Source organism: Morone saxatilis, unplaced genomic scaffold (genome assembly GCF_004916995.1).
Source record: "Morone saxatilis isolate NCDOM2014 unplaced genomic scaffold, NCSU_SB_2.0 Contig19, whole genome shotgun sequence".
Lineage (NCBI taxonomy): Eukaryota > Metazoa > Chordata > Actinopteri > Moronidae > Morone > Morone saxatilis.
This window is the reverse complement of record NW_023339751.1, coordinates 24,901,017-24,924,631: the sequence shown is the minus strand read 5'-3', so window position 1 is coordinate 24,924,631 and position 23,615 is coordinate 24,901,017. Positions and strand designations below refer to the sequence as shown.

The following is a 23,615-nucleotide window of genomic DNA, read 5'->3' as shown; positions in this document are numbered from 1 at the left end:
GCCCTTGTTACGGACTGTTCTATTTAGTAAATTGTATTGAAAAGAAAAATAACTGGAGGCAGTGGGGCTCTGACAAATGATTGTATTTCTTAAACATTATCAAACAGTGACCTTTAAAAATGTAAACATTCATCAGTTCTACATTGTAGAAAACTGATCCATAAAAAGACTCGAGGCAGAACTGTACACACCAATGCTACAAAAAAACAAAACATCACCGTAACCGGTTTACAACACAGGGTGGTAGGAATACCAAGACTGGCTCTGCTTGGTCCCATGTGGCCCTCAGGGTTCTGGGACACCCCGGTGTCCTGGAGCTGTGCCTACATCAATCGGCGACCGTTTCCACACTGACAGCCTAGAGTGCACTGTGCCTGCTGCCAACAAACCAGTGGAATTCACTACAAAATATGGCACTCATAAGCAAGCAGCCTTCAGTCGTCCGGCAGCTCATCCAGCAGGGACCTGAAAATGGTGTCTCTTAGTCATTAATGTCTCTCAGAGTCTCTCCTCCTCTCTCAGTCTGCTGCTCAGTTTGTCCACGACCATGTTGAGCTCCATGTTCTTGTTCAGCTTCAGGTAGAAGTCCTTTCTGATTGGATGAACAGTCAGCCAATCGGCAGCCACTTCTGCCAGCAGACGGATGTGTTTCTCCATTTCACCTGTTCATGGAGGGCAAGGACAACCAATCACAACAGTTCTCCATTCACGTAACAATTAGAAGACAGCAACAGCCCTGTGATTGTGAACTGGCAAGAATCTTACGACATGATATGCATCACTTTACAGGGGTTATGATTCAGTAGTAGCTCCCAATCTTTTTCCTCAGGGGGCTGATTTTCTATTACTTCTATTTTCTATTAGTTAAGTGACATATTTGATGGATATTTCCTATTATGTTCAATGTATAACAGTAACAGTAGAGAAATGATAAACTGAACAATGAACCCAAACAGTGAAAACAATAACTGCAGGAAGTTTGTGTAAAATGAACGATCTATGAATTTTCAGCAGATGGTTAGCAATCATTATTTTCGGTAAATATTAATCAGAGATGATTTTTAGGAACTTTTTTTTACAATTCTGTCTCTGTTTTTTTTTATGCTAATGATGTTGTTGAAGGGTTGAGAGTGAAGGCTCTACAAATATCGCTTGTGTTCAGGTCTACTAAACAATTTAATTTAGTTTTCTTCATGAACAGAATCCTGAGATATAGGCCTACTGTGTACATCTTTCTAAGTTTTCTTACACCCCTTAAAATAAAGTCCTTGCAACCCCCTGTGAAGCTTTGGCGACCTCCAGGTTGGGATCCACTGATTCAATATATTGCGATACTGTAAGAAAGGCTATGTGTTGTGATTTGTAAAAAAGTATTGAGAAAAATAAAGTTTATGCAACCAGAACAGTGGGATCTGCATTTGTATTTACCTCCATTTGTCTCTGTAATACCCAACATGGCACTGCTTTTTGTGCAGTTTCAGCCAAGAAAAGATATGCGTTTACTTCTTCCTGTCTCAGTTTATGTTGCTACGTTACAGTGGAAGTCAAACTATCACAAAATATAATACTGCAATACTCAAGTGTTAATATTTTCTCACACCCCTAGTAAAATGCTGCATGCTTCAACTGTTTCTACTTGCCTAACTAGAATTCTAGCAGTTAAAAACAATTCAGAAACCATTGGATGGATGCTGGTTGTGCTGCTGTTTGAACCAACCTGTGCTGAGAGCAGATCTGTAGCTGGCCACCATCCTGTTGCAGGCCACCTCCATTATTAGAGCCGGCTTCTTCTCTGCAACAAAAACGTTCCGGAGAATCCTGGCCAGCTCGGGGAGCCGTGACATCATCAGCAGGCGATCCTCGTGGACAGGGTTTCGTGTCATGGCCGCCTGGAGTTTCTGGGCTTCCTTCGCCCGAATCTGACAAACCGAACAAAACAGCACGGTAAGTCACAACGTGGTTTTCTAAAAACAATTCATGATAACAATATTACTCAATAACAATAATATCTATGAACATTTTAGAAAAAAAGCAATAGGTCAAAATAATTGTTTTCTTTTTTGTGTTCTGTGAGTGTGAACCACATAGCAAGAACAGAAAGACACTGAAATTATTTAAAATACGCTGGATAATTAACACAATATCAATATTTCCTTTTTGAAATATTGGTTATCATCAATAGCAGCATACAGCCCTTAAATTCAACCATGCCAATATACCCATAAAGCAAGTCCATCCCACCAACCACCCCTCCCCTCCTCCTGGTGTACCTACCCTGTCCAGCAGGGACTGGGACACTCCTTTCAGGGCAGTTGGGACCTGAGCCGCAGGGACAGCTGACGTTTGCGGGACTGTTGAGTTCTGTGGAGTTGTCGGCTTGTTGCTCTCTGCAGCTTTATCTTCCATCTTCAGAGCCAGAGACACCAGAGCCTTCTCCATCTGAACACAGGACAATATACATTTACACTGAATAAATACCGGTTATGAATACAGCAGGCATATGATTAAGAATGACTTTTCAGGTCAGTTATCCTTTGATTGTACAATATTCATCTAAAATACAACAAACTGACGATATATTGAGAGAAATTTGACAATTTGGTACCTTAGGTGTGATGAGTGAGCGGGCCTTGTCCAGCACCTCCTGAGCCGTGGCCAGTTTCTCTGTGTGAGGAGGCTGGGGCAGCGAGCTAGCCTGGATGGCCGGCACAGTGTCCACGTTAAAGCGAGGGTGCCAGCGGGTCAGTTTATCTTCTGGGACAGACACTGGAGAAGCCAACAGGGACAGGAAGACCTGCAGGACAGAGAGGTAGGTTTTAGAAGTAGTTTAAACCCTTGGACAGAACCATGTTCTCCCCATTGAGTGCCTGAGCCCAGTTGTGACTCTCATTGTGTGAAACCAAATGGGAGCTGTGCTGGGAGCAGCAGCTGACCTTGTGGTGCTGTTTGACGATGGAGACCAGGTTCAGATGGAAGATTTGTCTTCTCTCCAGGAGACGAGAGGCTGACAGGACGGGACGTGCTTCATTCTGGTCTGAAGAGGACAACCAAACACACATATGTAAATAAATGTTTGCTGCAGTTTACATACATCCCATTTAGAGACATTTTGTGGATTACTGTAAAGGTTAAATATTTTGAGCAGAAGAAATTTTGTCTTTAAAGACTGAGACAATTCTAACCAGAGAGAATGACGGGCTCGACGGTGAGCTGGTAGCTGCCCTTCTTAATGCTGCTGTTGAAGGTGGGGATGTTCTTCTCCTGTCTGAATGTGTAGGCCTCGGGAAACACCGCCTTTATCTGACCCACGTGGCTCTCCTCAAAGCGCCTGCAAGGTGGATAAAAAGAGGCAAACATCAGCTTCTGCAGTAGTGAGTTTTGACTCAAGATGCCCAACTCAGATTTTGATGCAGTACTGCAATGGATTTAGACAGTTTAGATATGATTTATGTGATGTTTCAAGGGTTCATGATCTGTATCACTCCCAAGAAATCTATTCCAAAAACTCTTTCGATGTCCAGATTTACGATTTACAAACCCTTTGTTTTGTTTTTTACCATAGTCACATGACAAACTTGAAAGAAACACTCATCCTCATTTAAACATGAAAAGCCCAACCAGACCAGCTCTCCATCCGTCCACCTACTTGTGCATCATGTCCTGGACTCCCTGTTTGAGCTTGGCGAAGGTTGTCGTCTCGCAGCGGTTGTACAGCATTGCAACCACCGTGTCCATGCTCCTGAACATCTCAGCTAGCACCTTGTACTGGTAAGGCAGGGAGAGGCCTGGAGGGGCCGCCTGGGCGAGGGTGTGGTACCGCTGGTATGCTGGCTGCTCAGTGCTGAGGGACAAGAGAGGACACTTTAACTCCTGATTTGGACTTAGAGGACCACGTGTTGATGAAAATGGTAAACTGGTGTTGTATGACGGTTTTTCCATGCTCACCTGTCCTGGGTTTGTGTCTCGCTCTGCTTGCTCTCCTTAGCCTCTCTCTCCTCCTTCCTCCTCTGGGCTTTAGCCGCAAGCTCTTTGGCCCGTGCTACAGTGGACTTGAGGGCTTTAGCATCACAGGCGTGCAGCGTGGCAGTGTTTGGGACTTGAGGGGACCCGTCTTTAGGTCCTGCACCAGCTGGAGAGGCAGAAGACGGCAGCGTGGAAATGGAAGCAGAGGAGGCAGCGCTGGTTATTTCCCCTCCGAGTTTCTTGATCCTCTGAAGGCGAGACTTGAGTGTTGCAATGTCTTCTTTACACAGAGCCTGAAAGACAGTGGATATTATTTTAAAGGCAATATTCTAATTATTAAATGTATTAAACCTGATATATGTTGTTCCTATGTGGTACTGGGCTCGATTGTTGTCCAAAAACTATTAAAAACACATCATGAACCACACAGTTGCACTGGCCGACGTGCTCCTTTATCACCATGAACTCAATTTCATGCACCTGTCCCGCTGCCACAAATACTAAAGGGCTAAATATGGATTAATTCCCAAAAAATGCACCATTTCAAAACAATAGTGGTAATACCTTTGAAATGCCTTATTTAAAGCCTGTATTTGGTTTGTCCATTTTGGGCTACTGTAGAAACTCAGTGGTTCAACATAGCAGACTCTGTAGATATAAACAGCTCATTCTAAGGTAACAAATCACAACAGTTATTATATTCAGCTGATTATACACTAATGAAAACATACCTATGAGTATTATATTCTATTTCTGACAATAGATCCTCCTAAATGTTACACACTGAACCTTTGATACACTCAATCAGCATCAAAATATTGACTTTTCACAACCAGACCACAGTTAGCCCATAAACATGCTAGTGCCGACTTGTGTTTTGCAACAGCACCTGTATGAATCTAGCTCTGTAGCAAACTAGAGGCTGTGCACCATAACCATTACAGTACGTGCACAAACTGATCATAGATAGGTACAACTACGGTAGCGCTCACCCCTCTACACTGATCCAATCAGACTCTTTAGGCTTTTGGCACACTAACTTTACTTCGCTTTGTCACAATTTAGGCACTAAAAGGAAGCATGTACCACTAAAGACACACTGCGTTACCTTGCTGGGCTGTCCTCCGGTGCTCTTGCTGATGACTTGGCGGCTCTGTGGAGGGGATGCTGCGGGAGCTGCGGGCTGTGGAGTCAGCTCACTGGGCGGGGGCTGGACTGCAGCCTGGACATACACCGCAACAGAGTAAGTTCAGTGTTCACTGTCATTGAGTGGTCATGTACACGCGTGCAATGTGACTGTGTATATATATATGTAATTAAAGCTGCAGTATGGATCTTTATTCAAAAAATCATTTAAATTCAAATGACCTACTGCAACTTTGAATTTGGCAGACTGAAAAATAAGCAAACTTTTCTAGTTGCCATCTTTGTTTGGGTTAAATAATGAAGACAAGCCTTTAAAAACAACGTGGAGCTAACACAAATTCCCTCATAGGTGGAGGAGTCTGTCAGAATAAAATTACCTGTGGTGAGTCTTGAGGGAGAACCAGTTTCTTCCTGGCCTTCCTCCTCGTTACTTTCTCTGGGACGTTAGCTTTAGCTTCTCTAACAGCCTCCACTTGCCGTCTCTTCTTGGCCGTGCTGTGGTCGGCGGTGGCTGAAAACACTGCTGCCCCGAGGTCAAACTCCGCCTCGGCCGAGGTCCGCTTTGGTGTCCGGGGACTGGAGGGGGAGTCTTTCGCGGTGTCGCCGGTATCCTCTCTCTCGTTTAGCCCCACCGCCTCGTCGATAACTCGGACAAACTCTTCATGGATGGAGGACGAACGAAGGAAAACGTCTTTGCTTTTGGAAGATCTTGACCGTGTGCTGGCAGCGTTAGACGAAGAGCCACGGCTGCGCTGCCTGGCTGCTTTCACCGGAGCGGCGATGCCCTTCTTTCTCTGGGAAAAGAAGTCGGTCACTCGAGCCTGAGACATGTTGCTGCTGCCTGAGGTACACACAGGAACCGCAAAGTGAAAAAAATGCACGGTTCTACTATGAAACGAACTCGACGCAGATATAAATAGTGTCCATCAACAATGGCTCTCCGGAAACGTTCACACTTCACAGGAAGAAGAAAAGAAGTTTCGCGCGGATTGAGCAAAGCCACGCCCCCGGATCACGTGACATCGTAGGATAGTTAAAGAGGGATGGGACATTTTAATCAATGGTGTATGCATGTGTGTACCCTTTTTATCTTTTCATTGTATTCAAGTAATATATATTTTGATAACATAATTTATGTAATATGTGCTGCATTGTTTTCCCGAATGTTTCTACATGATCCTGTTGTTAATTTAAAAAATAGAAATGTTTGATAAATGGCGCAGTTATTAAAGCCACACTTGTTTTAAATCTGAATTTCTTTTTTGTTGTGTTGACGTCGTGTTATATTGCAGGAAGTATCTGTCCTGTTGTTGTTTTGATCATTTCTTTGATTGATTGGTTTTTTCTAAAACACATGTTTGTATGGCGACACTGACCCATCCTTCTCATCTAACATGTATCCTTTCAAAGTAAAACTTTTATTGCAATAATTTTATGGTTCAACACAATATTCAGTATATTTACATGTTTTTGCAATTGTTAGTTTTGAAATTTAAACAACTGGTAATATTCGTCAATTTATGCACACATGAATACCCATATGCACATATAGGCACACCTACATTCATACATGCATGCTGATATGACACAAAAAAGAAAAAGAAAGTAGTAAAAAGAAAGAAATAAAAAACAATCTAAATAATAATAATGATTTATTATGTAATAATAATAATAAGATACTCTGAGGTAAGTCTATTTGTTTTCCTGATAACTGCTTCTGTGTGTTTGTGAACTATTTTGTTAATGTATGCATATAAATAATTTCAGAAATTCATTCATGGCCTCATAATTCACCCACTTAAACCAACATGGGTCCGAGTGGATTGCAGGGAGTCCCCAGCAAAAGGAGGAAGAGAATATTTGAACTTTTTTCACATTTTTTGGAAGTTGGAAGAACAAGGGAATACATGAGGTTGGATGTTTTGACTGATTGTAATTTACAGTGATCCTAGTTTGATCATTGACCAAGTATAAAGTCTTTATTATCTCTTAAACCTAAAAAAAAATTACTCTGGGGACTTAAGACAAAATTCACTCAAATTGGGGATCTGTGGTTTAATGTGCATCTATTGTGGAGAATTGAAGGACATGATTAATCATGTTTGACAATCACCACTTCCCATATGATGATCAATGTTTCAGAGCAGCATGTATCTTCACTGACACTATCTTTTTGTTATTGACATTTATTATATTCATTTCCTCACACCAAAATTTGTCCATGTTCACAGTGAGCAAATCAAATGTCTCCTAGAGACTAAAGAAATTACTGGAACAACTATTTTAAATTATAGATTTGACTTTTGAAACAAATGATAAAAGAATAAAAGTAGATGATACTTTGATATAGTTTGACTTCCCAGCCATACGTAGTTTGAGTAGCCAGATGAACCTGTAACTGGATCACCCACTCAACACAGCAATATCCCCATTCTAATGAGTATTTCTACTTTTGAGTGTGTTAATCATCTCTTAATCTACATATGCACACACCTCTTAACATAACCATGGGTCACACTGTTAGCTTAGGGAACAACAGTTAAGGAAAGTAATCAGTGTCTTGATCACATATTGCCTACTCGAAACACACACTGATCATTAATATGAAAGGCTCAAGGGGCATTTAAGAAATAAGTGATTCATCTTCATACTTAAATGCAAGACTTTTATTGTTTAGGTACCGTAGGGGTGCAAGCACCCTGAGGTATTGTATTTTAATTTAACAAAGGCTCTGCCATAACTTTATTGTAGGTAAAAAAGGTGAAAGAGGAATCATTGTCAGCAGGAGGTAAGTATTAATGATGTATTATTTGAGCATTGTGAATTTTAGCTTAGTTTTGGTATCTTAGTTTTTATTGTTCTTAGTTAATTTTAGTTAATTTTATGTGCTTTAGGGTTTTATTTGTGTCTCTTTTGTTTCTAGTGCTGCGGCTGGTGGTGGCCTCTGGTCACAGTGTGGTTGGAGTACTGGGAGTTCACTCACTGGTGGTATGGTTTGTGGTGGCACATTTTATTAGTGTGGTGTTTTATTTGAATTGTGTTTTGTTTTGTTGTCTGCATTGGTAGAATACTCCCAGTGCACTCTCAGTGGGTGGTTGGCTTCCCAGCCGTAATATGACTGTCTGTCCTCTCCTCCTTTCTTTCCATCCCTGGGGTTTTAGTAAATGCTCTAATAAATAGCCAGTTATGGCAGTTCCCCCACACTGACTGTTGTGGCCTCTTCATTGAAGCCCCTGTGTTATAATTCACTCTGTTATGTATACTTTTTCAGACTTTTCTCTAATTGTTTTTGCTTTATCTTGTAAAGCACTGCATGCTTTCATCTCCTTGGTTCTCTAAAATCCTTCAAATAAAGCAGTAAAACAGTCCAGGAGGGAAAACGCACACACTCACACGTCCACATCGACACCAAGTTTACAACCAGATTATTTTGAAGTTCCCTTATATTTTTATTTTATTGTTTATTATTATTGATTCATTATTTATAAAATGATTAATCTATTATTTGATTTGATTGGTTGTATTTTGTTTTTATCTTTAGTACAACCATTACAGTTATTTACTTTATTTTCATTTATTTATTTAGTTTAGTTTTTTTTAAATAGTTTTATACTGTCATATGCACCTACCAAATGTACATAAAAATACCTGCACAAATTATTTATTTTAGCATCCTTTGAGCACTTGGCACCATTGCACCAATGTCTACAAATGTTATTGTTTTTGTTTTAATTGTTTATATATATCTGTCTATTTTGTTAAGCTTGTTGACCTGTTTATTTATTAAATAAACAAAACGGTGTGTGTGTGTGTGGTGTATTCCACTGACAAAAATGAATGCTATAAACACAAATTAAATAAAGTAGGTAAATTATAGTAAGTCAAAGAAATAAAACTATTTCACATGGTAATATATATAATACATGAATATCCATTGCTACATTTTACAGTAAGGGCCCACAGGCCAGTAAGAAACCACCTGTGTTGCCTTCACTGGCTCCACATTTTACAGTGTTTATTTGCGCGCTAGGCGGCGCCACTTACACAACAATGCCATTTAATTTAGCGCCTGTTGGAGTTGGAGCAGAGCTATTTCTAGCGCCAGCGGTGATTGACGTGGTCGTGTCACAACTGTCAGTCCTCTAAACAAGCAAACCGGTTTAATGCCAACACAGTTCCCCAAATGACCGGCGGGAATACACTGCAGTGCGCATTACAACGCAGTGACTGAACACCAGTCATAAACAGTGTGTGTGAGCAGTGAGTGTGTGTNNGTGTGTGTGAGCAGTGAGCAGTGTGTGTGTGTAAGCAGTGAGCAGTGTGTGTGTGTGCGCGGCGGGGAGGTGACCAGCAGCGTTAGCGGCAGCGGCAGGCAGCTCAGTGGAGAATAGCTCCTCTATGAACGCCCTTCAGACTGATTTGCCTGTGAATCACATTTTCCACCTACAACACTGTTACTTCAGACTGGGCCCCTCCGGAGGAACACATGCAACAAACCCTTTCTTCCTCCCCGACAGCTCCGCTCAGAGTCGGCCTGCTGCTGCTCTCTCATAGAAAGGAGATCGATACTCACTGGAAACTTTATTCGAACTTTCCTTAAGTTTTTTTCAACTTTTTGATGGGAGATCATGATCGAATATCGGAATAATGGTGTATCCATTCCTCTGTCACATTTAATCAATCAGCCCCGATGGAGCCGTTTTAAGTTGGCGAACCAGCGTTCCTGCGCTGATCGATGGTAGTTATTGATCTAGTGACTATCGATCAGCACTGACATGGATCTTCAGGTGGTGGTCTGGCTCTTCTACTGCCTTCTGCTGCCCGCCGCGCTCCTAACAGGTAACTAACTTGTGATGTGTTGTTCCACATTAGCCAGCACTGTCTGCTGCCATGTACTGCTGGGTGGGAACCGCTGTAGCAGCTGGAGGGAAAACTGTAAAAACTTCCACTTTCAGCGTTTGCCAGCGTTTTCTTCGATGCAGCGATACCAGTCGAAACGTGACTGCAAACGATACTCTGTCAGTGTCCCCACTACCAGCACACACACACACACACACACACACACAGAAGACTTAACGTAGAGACCTTAAGGAGAGAAGTTGGTGTTTTAAAGTGAAATCTCAGCCCTGCTGGGTGTTGCTGTCGCCTCCCGTGGTGTTACGATGTTGTGAAATGCGAGGACGGGTGAAAAAAAGTTAAATTAATTCTGAAAGTGAGCTGCTTTGGTGTTGGAATATTAGCCGAATTAAGTATCACCCCAAAACACATGTAGCACGTTGTAAGTTACTTTCTACTAAGTGTGTACTTTAGCTGATAAGCAAAGAAATCCGTAATTGACTGATATCGCAGATAGGGTCAGGCTGGGATAACTGTGTGCCTACCATAGCCAATGGGAACCGTGACACACGTGAAACTTCTAAAGTTAGTTAATAAGTGGGCACTGTAAGATCTCCTCAGCGTTGATATAAACTGAAACTGTTTTTTAGGTGTGTGTCGGACTGAATCTTGTTTTGTGTAAGTCCTGGTAGAAAGATTAGTCAGAACGCATTATCTGTCATCCATGCTTCAGTCTGTTTTCGTGGTATTCTCAGCTTGTTGCTTGAAATGGTTGCAGCTTTAAATGTAGTCAGTAAAGACAATTCTTCCATGACTTGGTTTTGCCCTCTTTAAATATGTCGTTTGCATTTTTTAGTTGTATTTGCTCATTTGTTTCCTCATGATAACTGCAGTCACAATGGAGACTTAAAGGACCAGTGTGTAGGATTTAGTGGCATCTAGTCAAGTTGTCTTTGAGGAAAAGGCTTTACAGGATGCAGGAATTACTTTGTTGCAGTACCACAGTTGGTCGCTAGGAATTGACAGCGAGGCGGACCCTGCCACAGCTTTATATACCAGTTTCCCGTCCACAACAATTTTGTGCATTCAGCTATGTGGCAAAAAAGCAGCTTTTTATGGACATCTTCAGCATTTACAGGACTATTTTACAACATGACAGGGCATCATTTAACAACTGCTAGCTTGAGCCAGATACATGACACATGCAATTCCAGTGAGAACTGGCAGATAGTGGCAGGAATAAAACTAACCCAAGCTACACCAGTAAGGTGTAAGTGCTACTTCCTAAGTCTTGAAGCTCTGTTTAGACTCACTGGCTGTGATGCAGTGCGAGATGTCCAACCCTCTGAGTGAATCTTTGGCGAGGCATTGTGGGATAGCAGGCAGCATGGAGCTGTGATGTGGAAAAAAAGGAGTGGTTGGTAGTAAAGAAAATTATGCAATTCAAGGTGAACTAGACTAGAGGTTTGGTAGTGACAAAGTAAGTGATGTAGTGTTCGAGGAAGTTTTGTCTTTATGAGTTGTATAAACATTTCTGTGGAAGAAGGGATGATTATGGCAGATCCCACCTTTCCCTCCAACATTATAAAGACAGATAAAAATAAAGTGGTGGGTTGTTTATTTACTTGCTACGGTATCTAAGAGCATTGACACACCCAACACTGAGAAGTGGCTAAGACGGTGTTGAGCAACTGATTTCCCTTCCAGTGAATATGACATGATGTCGTTCTCAGCTGGCGACTACTTCATTAGCATTGTGTGTTGTCAGTTTTTCATAAAGGAAAAACTGCTGTGTATATGAATCACTGTCAGGGATCTTGTTGGTTGGCCTTGTTGAATATCATTCATTATAAGCAGATGTTAAAAGCCGTGTTTGAAGTAAACAAATGAGTCTGCATCAGAGGCTTCTTATTTCTGGTCTGCACTCACACACTTAACTTAATATTTCTGTAGGAAGCATACTGGTGGTGTTTTGTTATGAAAGGTCCAATATTTTGTGTGTATGTGTGCGTGATAGAGCGGGAGAAAGCAAGTGTGTGTGCGTGTGTCTTCTGACAGGATGTCGCCAGCTAGAACTTGCAGTGTTTCTGTCAACAGTGCACATGAGTTTCTACTGAGTCAAAGGAAGTGAAACATGGCAATAAAGTTGCCAAGACATTGCCACACACACACACACACACACACACAGACACACAGACACTCACACACACACACACACACACACACTAGTCTGCAGCTGGTCACTTAATGTACTGCAGTGTGACTTGTATTGATCTTTGTTTTATTATTATTATTAATGTTAGTGTTGGTGTGTTTTTTTAAACGAATGCTTGTGATGCTTTGTCTTTTAGAGAGCATTTATGTATTTGACAGACCTGAATATTATACTTAAATGACTCCAGACAAATGTTGTTGTTGCTTTCTATGAAAAAAGGTTTTGACTGCCATCAACCCTTGAATCATCTATCTATCCGTCTTTCCATCCCTCCATCATAGAGATTCAAACGGGCCCAAAAACTCCGGTCCAACCACTTTACCACTCCAAATCCACTTTAATTAAATACATAAATAAGTTCAATAGATTGGATTATTTCAAGCTAAAGTAAACTGCATTGTGCTTATAATATAGTACAAATTATTATCAAAACAAATACATGATCAGTTCACTCAATAATTATAGTTGTGTGCATTAATAAAATGTTAAATATAGATATATGCATATAGAAAATCTCATTCTGCCCCAAGCCTGGCCTATGGCATCAGTTTTGGGCCTGAATCTGGCTGGTTGGGTCGGGTACAATGGGTTCCGGCAGAAAATCAAAGCTGTGCTCTAGTTCATCCCAGCATTAATATGCGTATGTGTGACTCCATAAATTGCTGTATGCATAGGTGGTGCTTGCTTTGCATGTAACCAGATATCAGTCAGCTGTTTAAAGGTCCAATGACGGATGGCAGGACGACAGGTCGAACATCACAGAGCCTGCAAAGTTGTAGGGCTTCTTCAAAATGGCGATCTCAAATGTGAACAATGAGTGGATCAGAACAAAGGATGCCTCATCATTATGTTTGCTATATTGGAGGTGAACTGGGTAGACATTGGGCCCAGGGGCATAGGGTTGGTTTCAGAATTTAGAGGGACACAATGAAGTCATGAGCTCTTCAAAGCTTAAAAAGAAAGACAAAAGACATTGTGCATTAAGTTGTATATCAAAAGACGACTTAAAGCATGCTTTGTTCATTATTGCACTAAAATCCCTTTTTAAATTGGGTGGAGATCTGATACTTGAAGTCCCCTCCGGTCAGAAATGTGTTTTTCTTCTTGTTCTCAGATATTTGAGCTTTATGTTTTCACATTCATCTGCTGAAAGTGGAAAGTTTCTCTGTGCTCACTGAATCAGATTTTAACATTTGCATATTCAGAGACTCTGGACGTTTTAATGAGGTAGAAGGAGTAGATGACTTTTTAAGGATTTTGATGTGGAAAAAACATATCAGACACACATTATTGTTCCAAGCAGAGTGTTTGTATATGTCTAAATACATGTTTTGTTGGGGGGATCTTTGATCATTTTGGCTGTCAGTGATCACACGCACACGTAAAGTTTTCACCGGTAGGGCTGAACCATTCTACACACATTTTGCTACAAAAGAGTGAGAGGAAAATCATGTCCCTAATGAGTTTATAATGGCACTTGTAAGTTCCCGCTTTTGGTACTTTCAGTTTCATATTAGACAGAATGGTTAACTTATGGATTTGTGGCACCTGTGTTGCTTGCGTTAATAGACTCACAAAAATGTGACAAATCAAAGGAGAACAGTTCATAAATGAATATAGAAACATGCTGAATGCAGATAGGACACTAGACCTCACTGTATAGATGTAGATGAGCTAAATAGAAGAGGCCTTGTGAAGCTCAGTGTGGTCACCTCTGGCCGTCGCCATCTTGGCAGTCCTGCCTCCGCCGTCACTTTTTAGAGCCAGCCTCAAGTGGCACTTCTGTGTTGGCTTCATTTGTCAGCCACTGAGGTTGCCGCTTGTGCTATACGCAGACTTTCTCGCTCTTTATACTACATCAGCTGACTTCCGTGGCACATAAAAACATTATGTTTGGAAGGGTGTGTCCAGAAATGACTGGAGAGGGTTACTTACAGCGTCATAGTAAAGCATATAAAGGGCCACTGACCAAGCAGCCGTATTTCACGAGTTAGGGGTGTAAAACACAACTTAAAAAGGCTTGTAGAACATCCTTGTTAAATGTACATGAGCTTCAAAAGAATGTTAGTGTACGAACGTCTCTATAGTTCAGACATGATGTTTTGTGACAGACTGTATTGAGTGTGCACATAGAAAAATGTCGGTTCCACACAGCAAGATTTAGGCTGAAAAAAAAGAGAACCCTTCTTGGCATATAGTTAGAGTTTGTGCATCAAAAGGGAGAAATTGGGATCTGTATATCATATATCAAATATCAAATTAAAACAAAAACGACCCTGTTTGACGGAGTGTTGTGGTGTGTATGATTGTTGCTAAGCCAGTGAGTCAGAGCCATTCCACACCAGAGCAGTTTAACAAGACTTCATGGCTCAGTGAGAAATACTCAGAGTGTGTGTGAGCTGTGGGGTTTGTGGGAGTGAGCCAGAGAGAGGAGGAGGAAGAGGGATGAGTGCAGATGGTTTTTCTCTGATCGGACAGAGGGAGTGGAAGGGATCTGATGATCAGAGTTTATCGCGGCACCGTCAGGAGAATGAGCCGCAGCTCATCTGATCTTCTTCACTTCTAATGATGATAAACTCTGCAACCTTTTCTTGACTTTGCAGAGCTAAGTCAGATTTTCCTAAGCGCTGGTCTTTTTTTTCCCCTCCTCAGTTTTAATGGTGAAGACATGCTGTTGCATGTTTGGGCCAACGTGCTGGGAGCGTGGCACGTTTGGAGGGTTCAGAGCCAGGACAGTGTCTGCTCCAAGGCTCTGACTGGCCCGTCTGTAGAGAAGCATTAAATCATGGAATATATGAGCGCAAAAGTGGCTTTCTGGGAATTGTAGATGTCATGTAAACAAGTGTAAAGGACAAAAGTAGTTTAATTAGACTCTACAGGGGGATGTGTGAACAATTGTCAGGGATAAGCAGGTTCCCAACATTCAGCAGTCATTTAGTATATTGTAACTTCTGTAGTGAAGATAAACTTCCTTTGGTAAAGAATGTCATCTATTGTGCTGGGCTCCACATTTCCACCAAATAGGTTGCCAAACACTTGGCTGTTTGGGCCAGACAGCTGACTGTTCCCACAGAACAAAGAGGGAGTGGATAGGTGTGCTGTTTCAGCTTTTAGAAACTCTCAAATGTGAAATGCACCACAGGAAAACCATGTCAAATGCTTGTACTCTTAGCTTACTGGTGAGGCAAGTTTGAACACATTTGATCTGAATATATATATATTTGGGGCGGCTGTCGCTCAGAGGTAGAGTGGGTTGTCCACTAATCAGAAGGTTGTTGGTTTTGAGATACTGAACCCCAAATTGCTCCTGATGCTGTGCATCGGAGTGTGAATGGGTGAATGGATGAATGACATGTAGTGTACAGTGCTTTGAGTGGTTGGAAGACTAGAAAGGCATTATATAAGTACAGTCCATTTACCTTTTACCAATATACTGCTTACTGGCTTCTTCTAGTCTGACACTGGTATGGACTTGTAGTGGTTGCCAGGTGCGCAGTAATGAGTTCAGACCTTCTAAGAACTGGTGTGCTTTTCTACAGAGGAACCATAGAGCCACATGTTCATGTCACTGTATGTCTGTTTGTCTCCAGAGTTAGCTATTTTTACCAAGGTTAGCTGGCTATCTACTTAGCTGTTGGTCAGCTAACATTACCCAAGCAAGCATAGTTAATCATTTCTGTTCATGTTATGAAGGCAACATTGATATTACAAACAAAACATTAAGAAATAAGTAATGTGCTTGGGTAGTGTTAGCTGACCAACAGCTAGCTAGCCAGTTAAATCAATCACAATCAGAATCATAATCATGTTTATTGCCAAGTAAGTTTTTACACATACAAAGGAATTTGCCTTGGTTGGTGCATAGTACAAGTACAAGTGCAAGTACTTTTTGAAATATAAATAAATAAAGATAAAGATAAAGATCTAAACTGTACAGGAAATATATTTACGATGTGCAGGATAGAAAAACCAACGGGAGTGCAATAATCTAATGCATATGTACCTTTTACATTTGTATCATTGATGTTCGATAAGTTGCTAATAAATATGAAGCTGGCTGGCTACAAGGTGCCCCCTCAGCCCCTGGTTCTTAGTTCTAGACCAGCAAAGTCGTGGTGCCACACTGGAACCAGTTTTCCTATATGATGACCGTCATCACAACAAAAGTGTATTCCTCGAATTCACCACCCTTTAGACAAACAAACCACATGCACCTGGCATACCAATCTCAACTCCAGGCTCTCTTACTTGCTTGTTCTTGAGCATTCGACCACATGATCCTTTGAATTTGCTCAGTTGCCATGGAACTGTAGATGTTCAGGAGAGATATGTAATACAGGTGAAAGCTCCAGAACAAGCGGGTGGGTGGACCTTGAGTTATCGTATTTCTTTAGGGGCTTATATATTGTCTGTGCATGAAAAAAAATATCTAACATAAAATCTCTTGTTGTGTATGCCTATTGTACTTGTAGCAACAGGATGTGGTACGTGGTTAAGAAACACTATCAACAAATACTAAAAAGCATTAATGGATTACCACTGTAAAACTAGATGCCATAGAAGGCAAAGGTATTATTTATTTGCCTGACACTAGTAAAAAACCTATTTTCAGCCCTGTGAAAAGTGGCAATAGAGTATCTTCCGACAAAAGGGAATAACTCGCTATGAAGGATGAATGTGTTTGTGCAGGTAAAGAGGAGGGTGGTTCTGTAAAGCCTTCCCTGCGCCAGAAGTCCAGTATAGCGGGTTCCTATCTGATGACTCTGTAGACTGGCCTGCACATATATAGGAACCATTTTTCTTGTCTTTGGTAAGACAAAGCAGCTCAAGGGACATAATTCCTGGAAAGCTTTTCGTACCTGTGAGGTAGCTATCAGCTATCAGAGCTAATGCTGCTGCTCTTTGCTTTGGTGAGTGTAAGATTTAAAGGAAGCTTGAAGGTGTCAGATATGATGCCGCAACGTGTTACCCACTGCAGGGTATAATTATAGGTCAAACATCATTTAACATTAGGGGTGCAACGCATCCTGGAAAATCTGGAAATTTAAAGTGTTTTTCCAGTCATGGAAACACTTGAAAATGTATGAAAATAACCAAATATCCTGGAAATAATCCATGTTGTCCTGGAAAATTTTTATGTATTTTATCCTGTGCTGTGGCCAAATAAATGTTACAGTTAGAGGAAAGCTGTAGTCAGTTCAGAAAGTGGAAAAATCTGCAAGCCAGGTGCACCACGAGAGCGAGCTAACACGGAGTCGATGACCACCTATGGCTGACCTCCGTCTGTGAGCAAGTGCTGTCCTGTATTGTCAAGAAAAACTCCTGGAAAATGTTGTGGAGCAAAAATACTGGGCTTCTGTGGGAATGCTCACCCAACCTTTGCCACATTGTACTGTGAGTATAGATGGGATTCATCCCTTCGTCCAATGTCGCCACCTCCTCCAAAGCAGAGGTACAAACCTGCAGGGAGTCAGGACTATGTCTCACACTGTTTGAATCTCAGACTGTCAGACTGGATGTGTCAGTGAACTGCGGTTTAAAGTAAAGGTCTTCATGGGTTTGCACCTCTGGAATGTTTCATGAAAAACCCAAACCTGACATGCACAAATTCCATAATGGGACTCGAGCACAGTCAGAATGGGTCAGAATACAAAAATCAGACCTGATCCAAACTTCAGTGGACCTGAACAGACCCAAACACTGTCAGCAGCATGATGCTCCACAAATGAAGGATCAGCCGTGGTGGAAAAGAGCAGCAGTTATCAATTATCATCTTTTATTCTTTAAATATGTTCCGGAGTCACATCAACTACAATATGATGTAACAACATGAGACATAGCAGAATGATGAATGAAATAATGTTAAATCATGTTACCATGTAAAGTGCCTTCGAGTACCCTTTAAAGCGCTATATAAAATAAATGTATTATTATTATGGTGTCACTAGACTATTATTGTTTCTAACCGTAATGAACTGTTAAAATCCCACAGATTTGTGGTCTACATCTTCCAGACAGCAATATGATTTTCTCCATTTGTCAGTCATTGTTGTAATGTATTTAGTATGTAACAACACACCCTACATTCTCTTCATCTGGCCCGTTTGAGTCCCATTAAGTCACCATAATACTGTACCCCTGTACAGTTGAATAGATTGTAATATTCCTGTACTGTAGTTTATGGTGTTAACAGACAGTGACATTTATTTTACTGCCTCCATAGGGCCAAACTTCAACTTGGACACTAGAAATGTCAACGTCTAACAGGCAGGTTTCCATTATCATCCATAGATCTGGTCCTCTAGTGACAGTTGGCTGCAAGTTTAGATAGGACAGATAGACATTTCCCCTTCGACGTTTGGAACTTTCTGTTGCTCCTGCAGCCGCTGAGGTCTCTGTCTGATCGTCGGCTCCTGTAATCATCATGTGCGCATGTGATGTTTGTTTTTACTGTCATGGAAGCTGTGGAAACGAACACTGGTGCCACGGCGGGAACCCCGCAGCTAGCTCAGTGTTAACATGTACACACAGGGGACCAATGATTTTAACAACAGCTCCCCATAAATTACCTTCGGTAGCACCATCACAACACACTGTGTAATTAGACAATGTGTGTGAGAGAGTGAGTGTGAGAGAGAGAGAGAGAGAGAGAGAATGAGTGTAAATTATAAATGTCTATTTAGCCATTTTCTTTCCACAAAAACAGGAAAGCTGGTCAGCATGGACTCAGCTATGCACACACACACGCACACACACACAAACACACACACACACACACACATACAGAATTTTCCATTCCAAAAAAGCTGAGTTGGACAGCACCTTCATCACATGTAGCTTCCCTGCTCTCAGTTTCGATGAGTTCCACAGCAGACCTTTGTTCTTCCTCTCTATGTGAGGTGTGCAATAAAACAGAACTGACTGCATTGTAAGTGGATTTACAGTTGATGCTTTTAGCAGAGGTTGGATGTGATAGAATCTCATGGTTTAAAGTAGATTTCAACATGTCTGGGCACTGCCCTGGGTATCTTCATCACAAAGGGAAAGGACAAGAGGAATGTGAAATCCACATTTTCCTGCCAGTTTGCAGCGTATGGTAGTGAGTGCAGTGGGTATGTTCGTGCTGCTAGACGCTGTAGGTTTATTCCCGGCCGTTTGTGCCAGTGTTGTGTCGTCTGTTTCCCCTTTGTTTGGTTTCCTGTGGTGCTGCCCCTCTGTGGTTGGAGTCAGGGCTTTATTTAGGTCCGTGTTAATGGTTAGGCATTGCAGAAATGACTGTTGGTGGTTAGGGCTCAGGTTGGGTTGAAGTTACAGAAAGGAAACCAAGGATCGACCGATATGTTTTTTTCAGGGCTAATACAGTTATTAATTATTATTAATCAAGGAAGAGATATTTAGAACCGATGTACATTTACAGTGAAAAGGAAAATCTTAGTATAAAAATTCAGAATAACCAGTTGTGGAAGGTAACTAAGTATTTGCTCAAGTACTGTATGTAAGTACAATAACTTTACAAGTACAAGTACAAAATTAGATTTTATGAAGGTTTATACTCCCACTCTTAAGTATGTATTCTTTTTTTTTAATATCTATTTTAACACTGTAGTATCGCTACTTTTACTTTAAGGACAAGTGTGTAGGATTAAGTGGCATCTAGTGGTGTTGCAGATTACAACCAACTGAATACTGCTCACCTTTGAAGTGTGTAAAAGAAAATACAGTGGCCACAAAGCTTGCAAAAAACACAAAAGGCCCCATTTTAGGACAGTTTGGTTTGTCTATTCTGGGCTACTGTAGAAACATGGTGGTTCGACATGGCGGACTCCATAGAAGAGGATCCACTCCCTCTGTAGATAACAAAGACACAATTCTTATATTCAGGTATTGTAATATACCTATTAATATTATATTTCTTTTCTGACAGTAGATCTTCCTGAATGTTACACACCTGGACCTTTTAAATGAAATATCTGAGTATGTTAAGAATATATTTAAATAAACCCACGTAATTTGTCTAAGTCAGACAGCTCAGGCCTCATATTAGCTTTGAACAAGGACTGTGTGGATTGTGTACCCCATCTTTTACAGTATAGTCATACTAGGAAGGTATCTCTTCAGTGATTGATCGACAGTGCTTCACAAACCAGCGTTACACCTTGTACATGCTTGGCTGCATTCTTGAATAAAGTCAGTGCGGCTGATGTCAGTCAGTTTTAGGTTAGGGCAGAAAGCTCCACTGACTAAAGCAAACCACTGCCACGGAGTAAAAGCCCATTATTGCCATCTTCAGATTCTGCTATTGGTGTATGTTAACTGGGATGTCCAACGTGTTTAAGCTTTTGACTACTGCTGTCAGGGGAAAGATGCTAGGGACTGCCAAGCGGTTGAGAGCTGGAAACATCCTGAACATTCAGAAACACCAGTACAATCATGACAGGTGGTTCAACATAGGTCATTCTAAGGTAACAAAAACACAACAATTGTTATATACCTATGAATATTATATTCCATCTTACTCAATGTAACACACCGGACTAAAAGTACAGATGTTTGTGCTGATTTTATAAAAAGGGAAAGTGAAATGTTTCAGTCTCCCAGCACACGTTGGTTGAATATCCCTGGAACAGTATAAAACACATACCACCTAGCAGTTAGACAAGCTTGCAGAAAGGGATGTGACTGCTTCTGCTCTCTGATTACAGGGAGAACACCAACCACTGACCTATTCTCTCTTCTCACACACACACACACACACACACTCCTGAGGAACTCTCGCTCTCACACACACAGAGTTTCCAGTCTCCATAAAGCCTAAATATATAGTAGCTGTTCATCATGACAGCGTTCCTGTGGAATGTGTGTGGAATGAAAGATTTGACTAGCAGTAAATATAAACCGTTCAGCTGGTCACCAAATAACTATTAGTAGACTGTGCCATATATTCATACACATCTCAGGATCAACTCTTGTACCAGAGCACTAACTGCAAAAATAAGAGGTCACTTCTTTATTGTATGGATTGTGCTACAGTATTTAATCAAACAGAAATTCATTATATATGCTTCAGATTGTACATATTCAATACTTGTATAGGATAACTTCAAATATAGAAGTTCCACAGTGCTGGTCAACCGTGTCTACTGAATTTGGCCACAAGTTTTCATCCACATTACATGTCCTCTCTTGTAATCTACCTGGGAAAGTATCTTTCTGCATGTGTGATCAATCCCTAGCAATCCCCTGTCCAGACATCCAGCATTCATCATGTCCTACACAGACATCTGATCATGTGGCTGGCTGGTGGTCATAAACTTGACACCTTCGTGAGAAAAAGAATTTCTATATGGGGTTGTTGAATAGAGAGTAGAATGTGGAAGGAAAAGTGACACCATCCTAGGGTGGGCTGCTAACCACTCTGTGACTGGAAGAGAATTACAAAATACTCTGGATTCTGGCTCGCTTTACTCACCGGTCTTCAGGGAATGAAAATAGGACACAGTTTAATTTTTTGAAGAGTTGGAATGTAAATGGAACTGTTTTATGTGCAAAATTGTAGTTTTGGTTAAGTTTGTGTGAGCAAACAGTTCATGAATTGTGAAAGATGTAAGCCAGAACAATCTCCTGGGCTGTATGAACCGCACAGGGCCTAATGTCATATTAATAATAATAATACAGACAATTACCGTATTGTACTACCTGTAGTAGATCTGCAATAGCTATATGCACGAGTCTTTAGGATATGTGTTATGACTGGTGTGAAATCTGAATGAAATGTAGGCTACAGACCTAAAATACTGGAATTATAACATACTACATACTACTAATAAAGTGACAGCTTAGCTGACCTGATGATATAAAGACCATAGTTTTACAGATTTTTCCTTTTGCAATACTATAATAGCAAAAAGTCATATTCCACCTGTTAAAACCATATTGCTCAGAGATTAGACATACAGAAGAACTATGTGCGTGTGAGCGTGATTCAGGCGCATGCAGTATTTTGCTACGTTAACTAGCAAGGAGTTGGCAAGCAAGCTAACGTTAGCCATATAAAACCACAATATCACAATATATTTCACAAACTTTGCCTTAATGTTAGCTTTGACTTTAGACTTTGTGTTGTGGTGGACGCCACTATAAGAGTCAAATCTGCATCCATACATAGACACACATATAAATCAGTCCACAGGCCGCAGATAAAGTGTGGGAAGGTCTCATTTTTTTAGTTAAGAAAGACATATCCATTCACACATTTTAAAAAGTGATACGATACATAAAAAGAAATATGTAAAATGCTTCAGAACCTTCTTCTTTTTAGCTTTGTATATAGATTATAGTGATGCACTACAGAGTTTTGGAGGTTTCCACTGGCTAATGATGTTTACTCATGGGGACAGAAGAGACAGTCCTCAGAGAGCAGTGGTGGTTAGAGAAACAAGTTTGTGACCAGAAGGTTGTCAGTTCAATCCCTCGTACCGGCAGGCTAATTCTAGGTGGGGAAAGTAAAAAAAAAGCTTTCCCCTCCCTCATTACCACCACTGAGGTGGAGAACAATACACATACAAGTGTCAGAGCCCTCTCACAGCTGTAGCAAGCATCGGCAGCACAAGAGTCATATTATTAATAGAGAAACAAAACAAAGCCTGCATAAGGAGGAGGTCGGGGTGGACAGATACCATAACACTGTCTGTTCATTTCCTGTTTCCAACTGACAGTCCATAACCACGATCATTCCCTAACCTTAACTTCAGGGCTATTACTGTAACCTAATCTAAGTAGTCATTTAACCAAGACCAAGATGTTTCCCTAATTTTAACCCTAAGAACTGTTCTAGAGGGGACTTACAGACCATGCTTTTTGTCTTTTGTCATTCAGTTTGGATATAGAAGCGTATGTGTGTGTGTGTGTGTGTGTGTGTGTGTGTGTGTGTGTGTTAATTGGATCTGTTGTCTTGTTCAGATGCTGGCCAACTGTATTGTTCCAGCTGTGTTTTCTTACCGGTGTGTGCACTGGTGTGTATATTAGTTGAATTAAAGGGAAATGTGTCTTCCTATTAATGGCTAACTAAATATAAACACACACACACATACAGTGATAACATGCGTCTAATGCTGAGTGTGGAGCCTGTTACACATCTGTTACAGTCTCAGGCTCTGATCAGACCTCATGTGTACTCAGTAAGTCCAGCTAACACGAGCTAGTATCAGTCAAGTATCAAGTCAAAAAGTGATGAATCAAGAATTGCTTTGATGGAAAGGCGCATGAATTGATGCAGTCTTGATATGCGGTTATGATTTAATTAAACCAAAAGCAGGCAGCTGTCACCACTTTCTGATATTTATCGTTTCATCAACACAATCTCTTTTAGCATTTAAGGTGAGCTGAACAGAAGACTGGAAGTAATAATAATAATAATAATACATTTTATTTAAAGGCGCCTCTCTGGGCACTCGAG

General features: G+C 41.0%; 2 protein-coding genes across 2 annotated transcripts in view; one reads left to right on the top strand and one right to left on the bottom strand.

Annotated features, from left to right (window-relative positions):
* Window positions 1–65: 65 nt before the first annotated feature.
* Window positions 66–6,446, bottom strand: cdt1 (chromatin licensing and DNA replication factor 1). Its single transcript, XM_035663591.1, has 10 exons — window positions 5,487–6,446; window positions 5,072–5,185; window positions 3,946–4,256; window positions 3,647–3,841; window positions 3,183–3,328; window positions 2,934–3,034; window positions 2,606–2,794; window positions 2,275–2,439; window positions 1,718–1,919; window positions 66–662 (listed from the first exon to the last, which is right to left on the bottom strand). Exons 1-10 carry the CDS (start codon window positions 5,937–5,939, stop codon window positions 499–501), a joined length of 2,040 nt encoding a protein of 679 aa, XP_035519484.1. The 5' UTR covers window positions 5,940–6,446; the 3' UTR covers window positions 66–498.
* A 2,962-nt stretch (window positions 6,447–9,408) lies between these two features.
* Window positions 9,409–23,615, top strand: part of piezo1 (piezo-type mechanosensitive ion channel component 1) — a gene marked incomplete in the record, with an annotated part of 78,293 nt that continues 64,086 nt past the window's right edge. The window contains 1 exon segment of the mRNA XM_035663180.1: window positions 9,409–9,948. Within this exon segment, the coding sequence (XP_035519073.1) occupies window positions 9,885–9,948 (64 nt within the window).

What these genes read in the sequence shown, in the direction of transcription:
- cdt1 (XM_035663591.1), bottom strand. Translation starts at nt 5,939, where the DNA reads ATGTCTCAGGCTCGAGTGACCGACTTCTTTTCCCAGAGAAAGAAGGGC. An exon ending in GTCCAGGACATGATGCACAA is followed by an intron (nt 3,329 to 3,646) that starts GTAGGTGGACGG and finishes TCCACCTTGCAG; the next exon opens with GCGCTTTGAGGAGAGCCACG. An exon ending in CCCAGTCCCTGCTGGACAGG is followed by an intron (nt 1,920 to 2,274) that starts GTAGGTACACCA and finishes TCGGTTTGTCAG; the next exon opens with ATTCGGGCGAAGGAAGCCCA.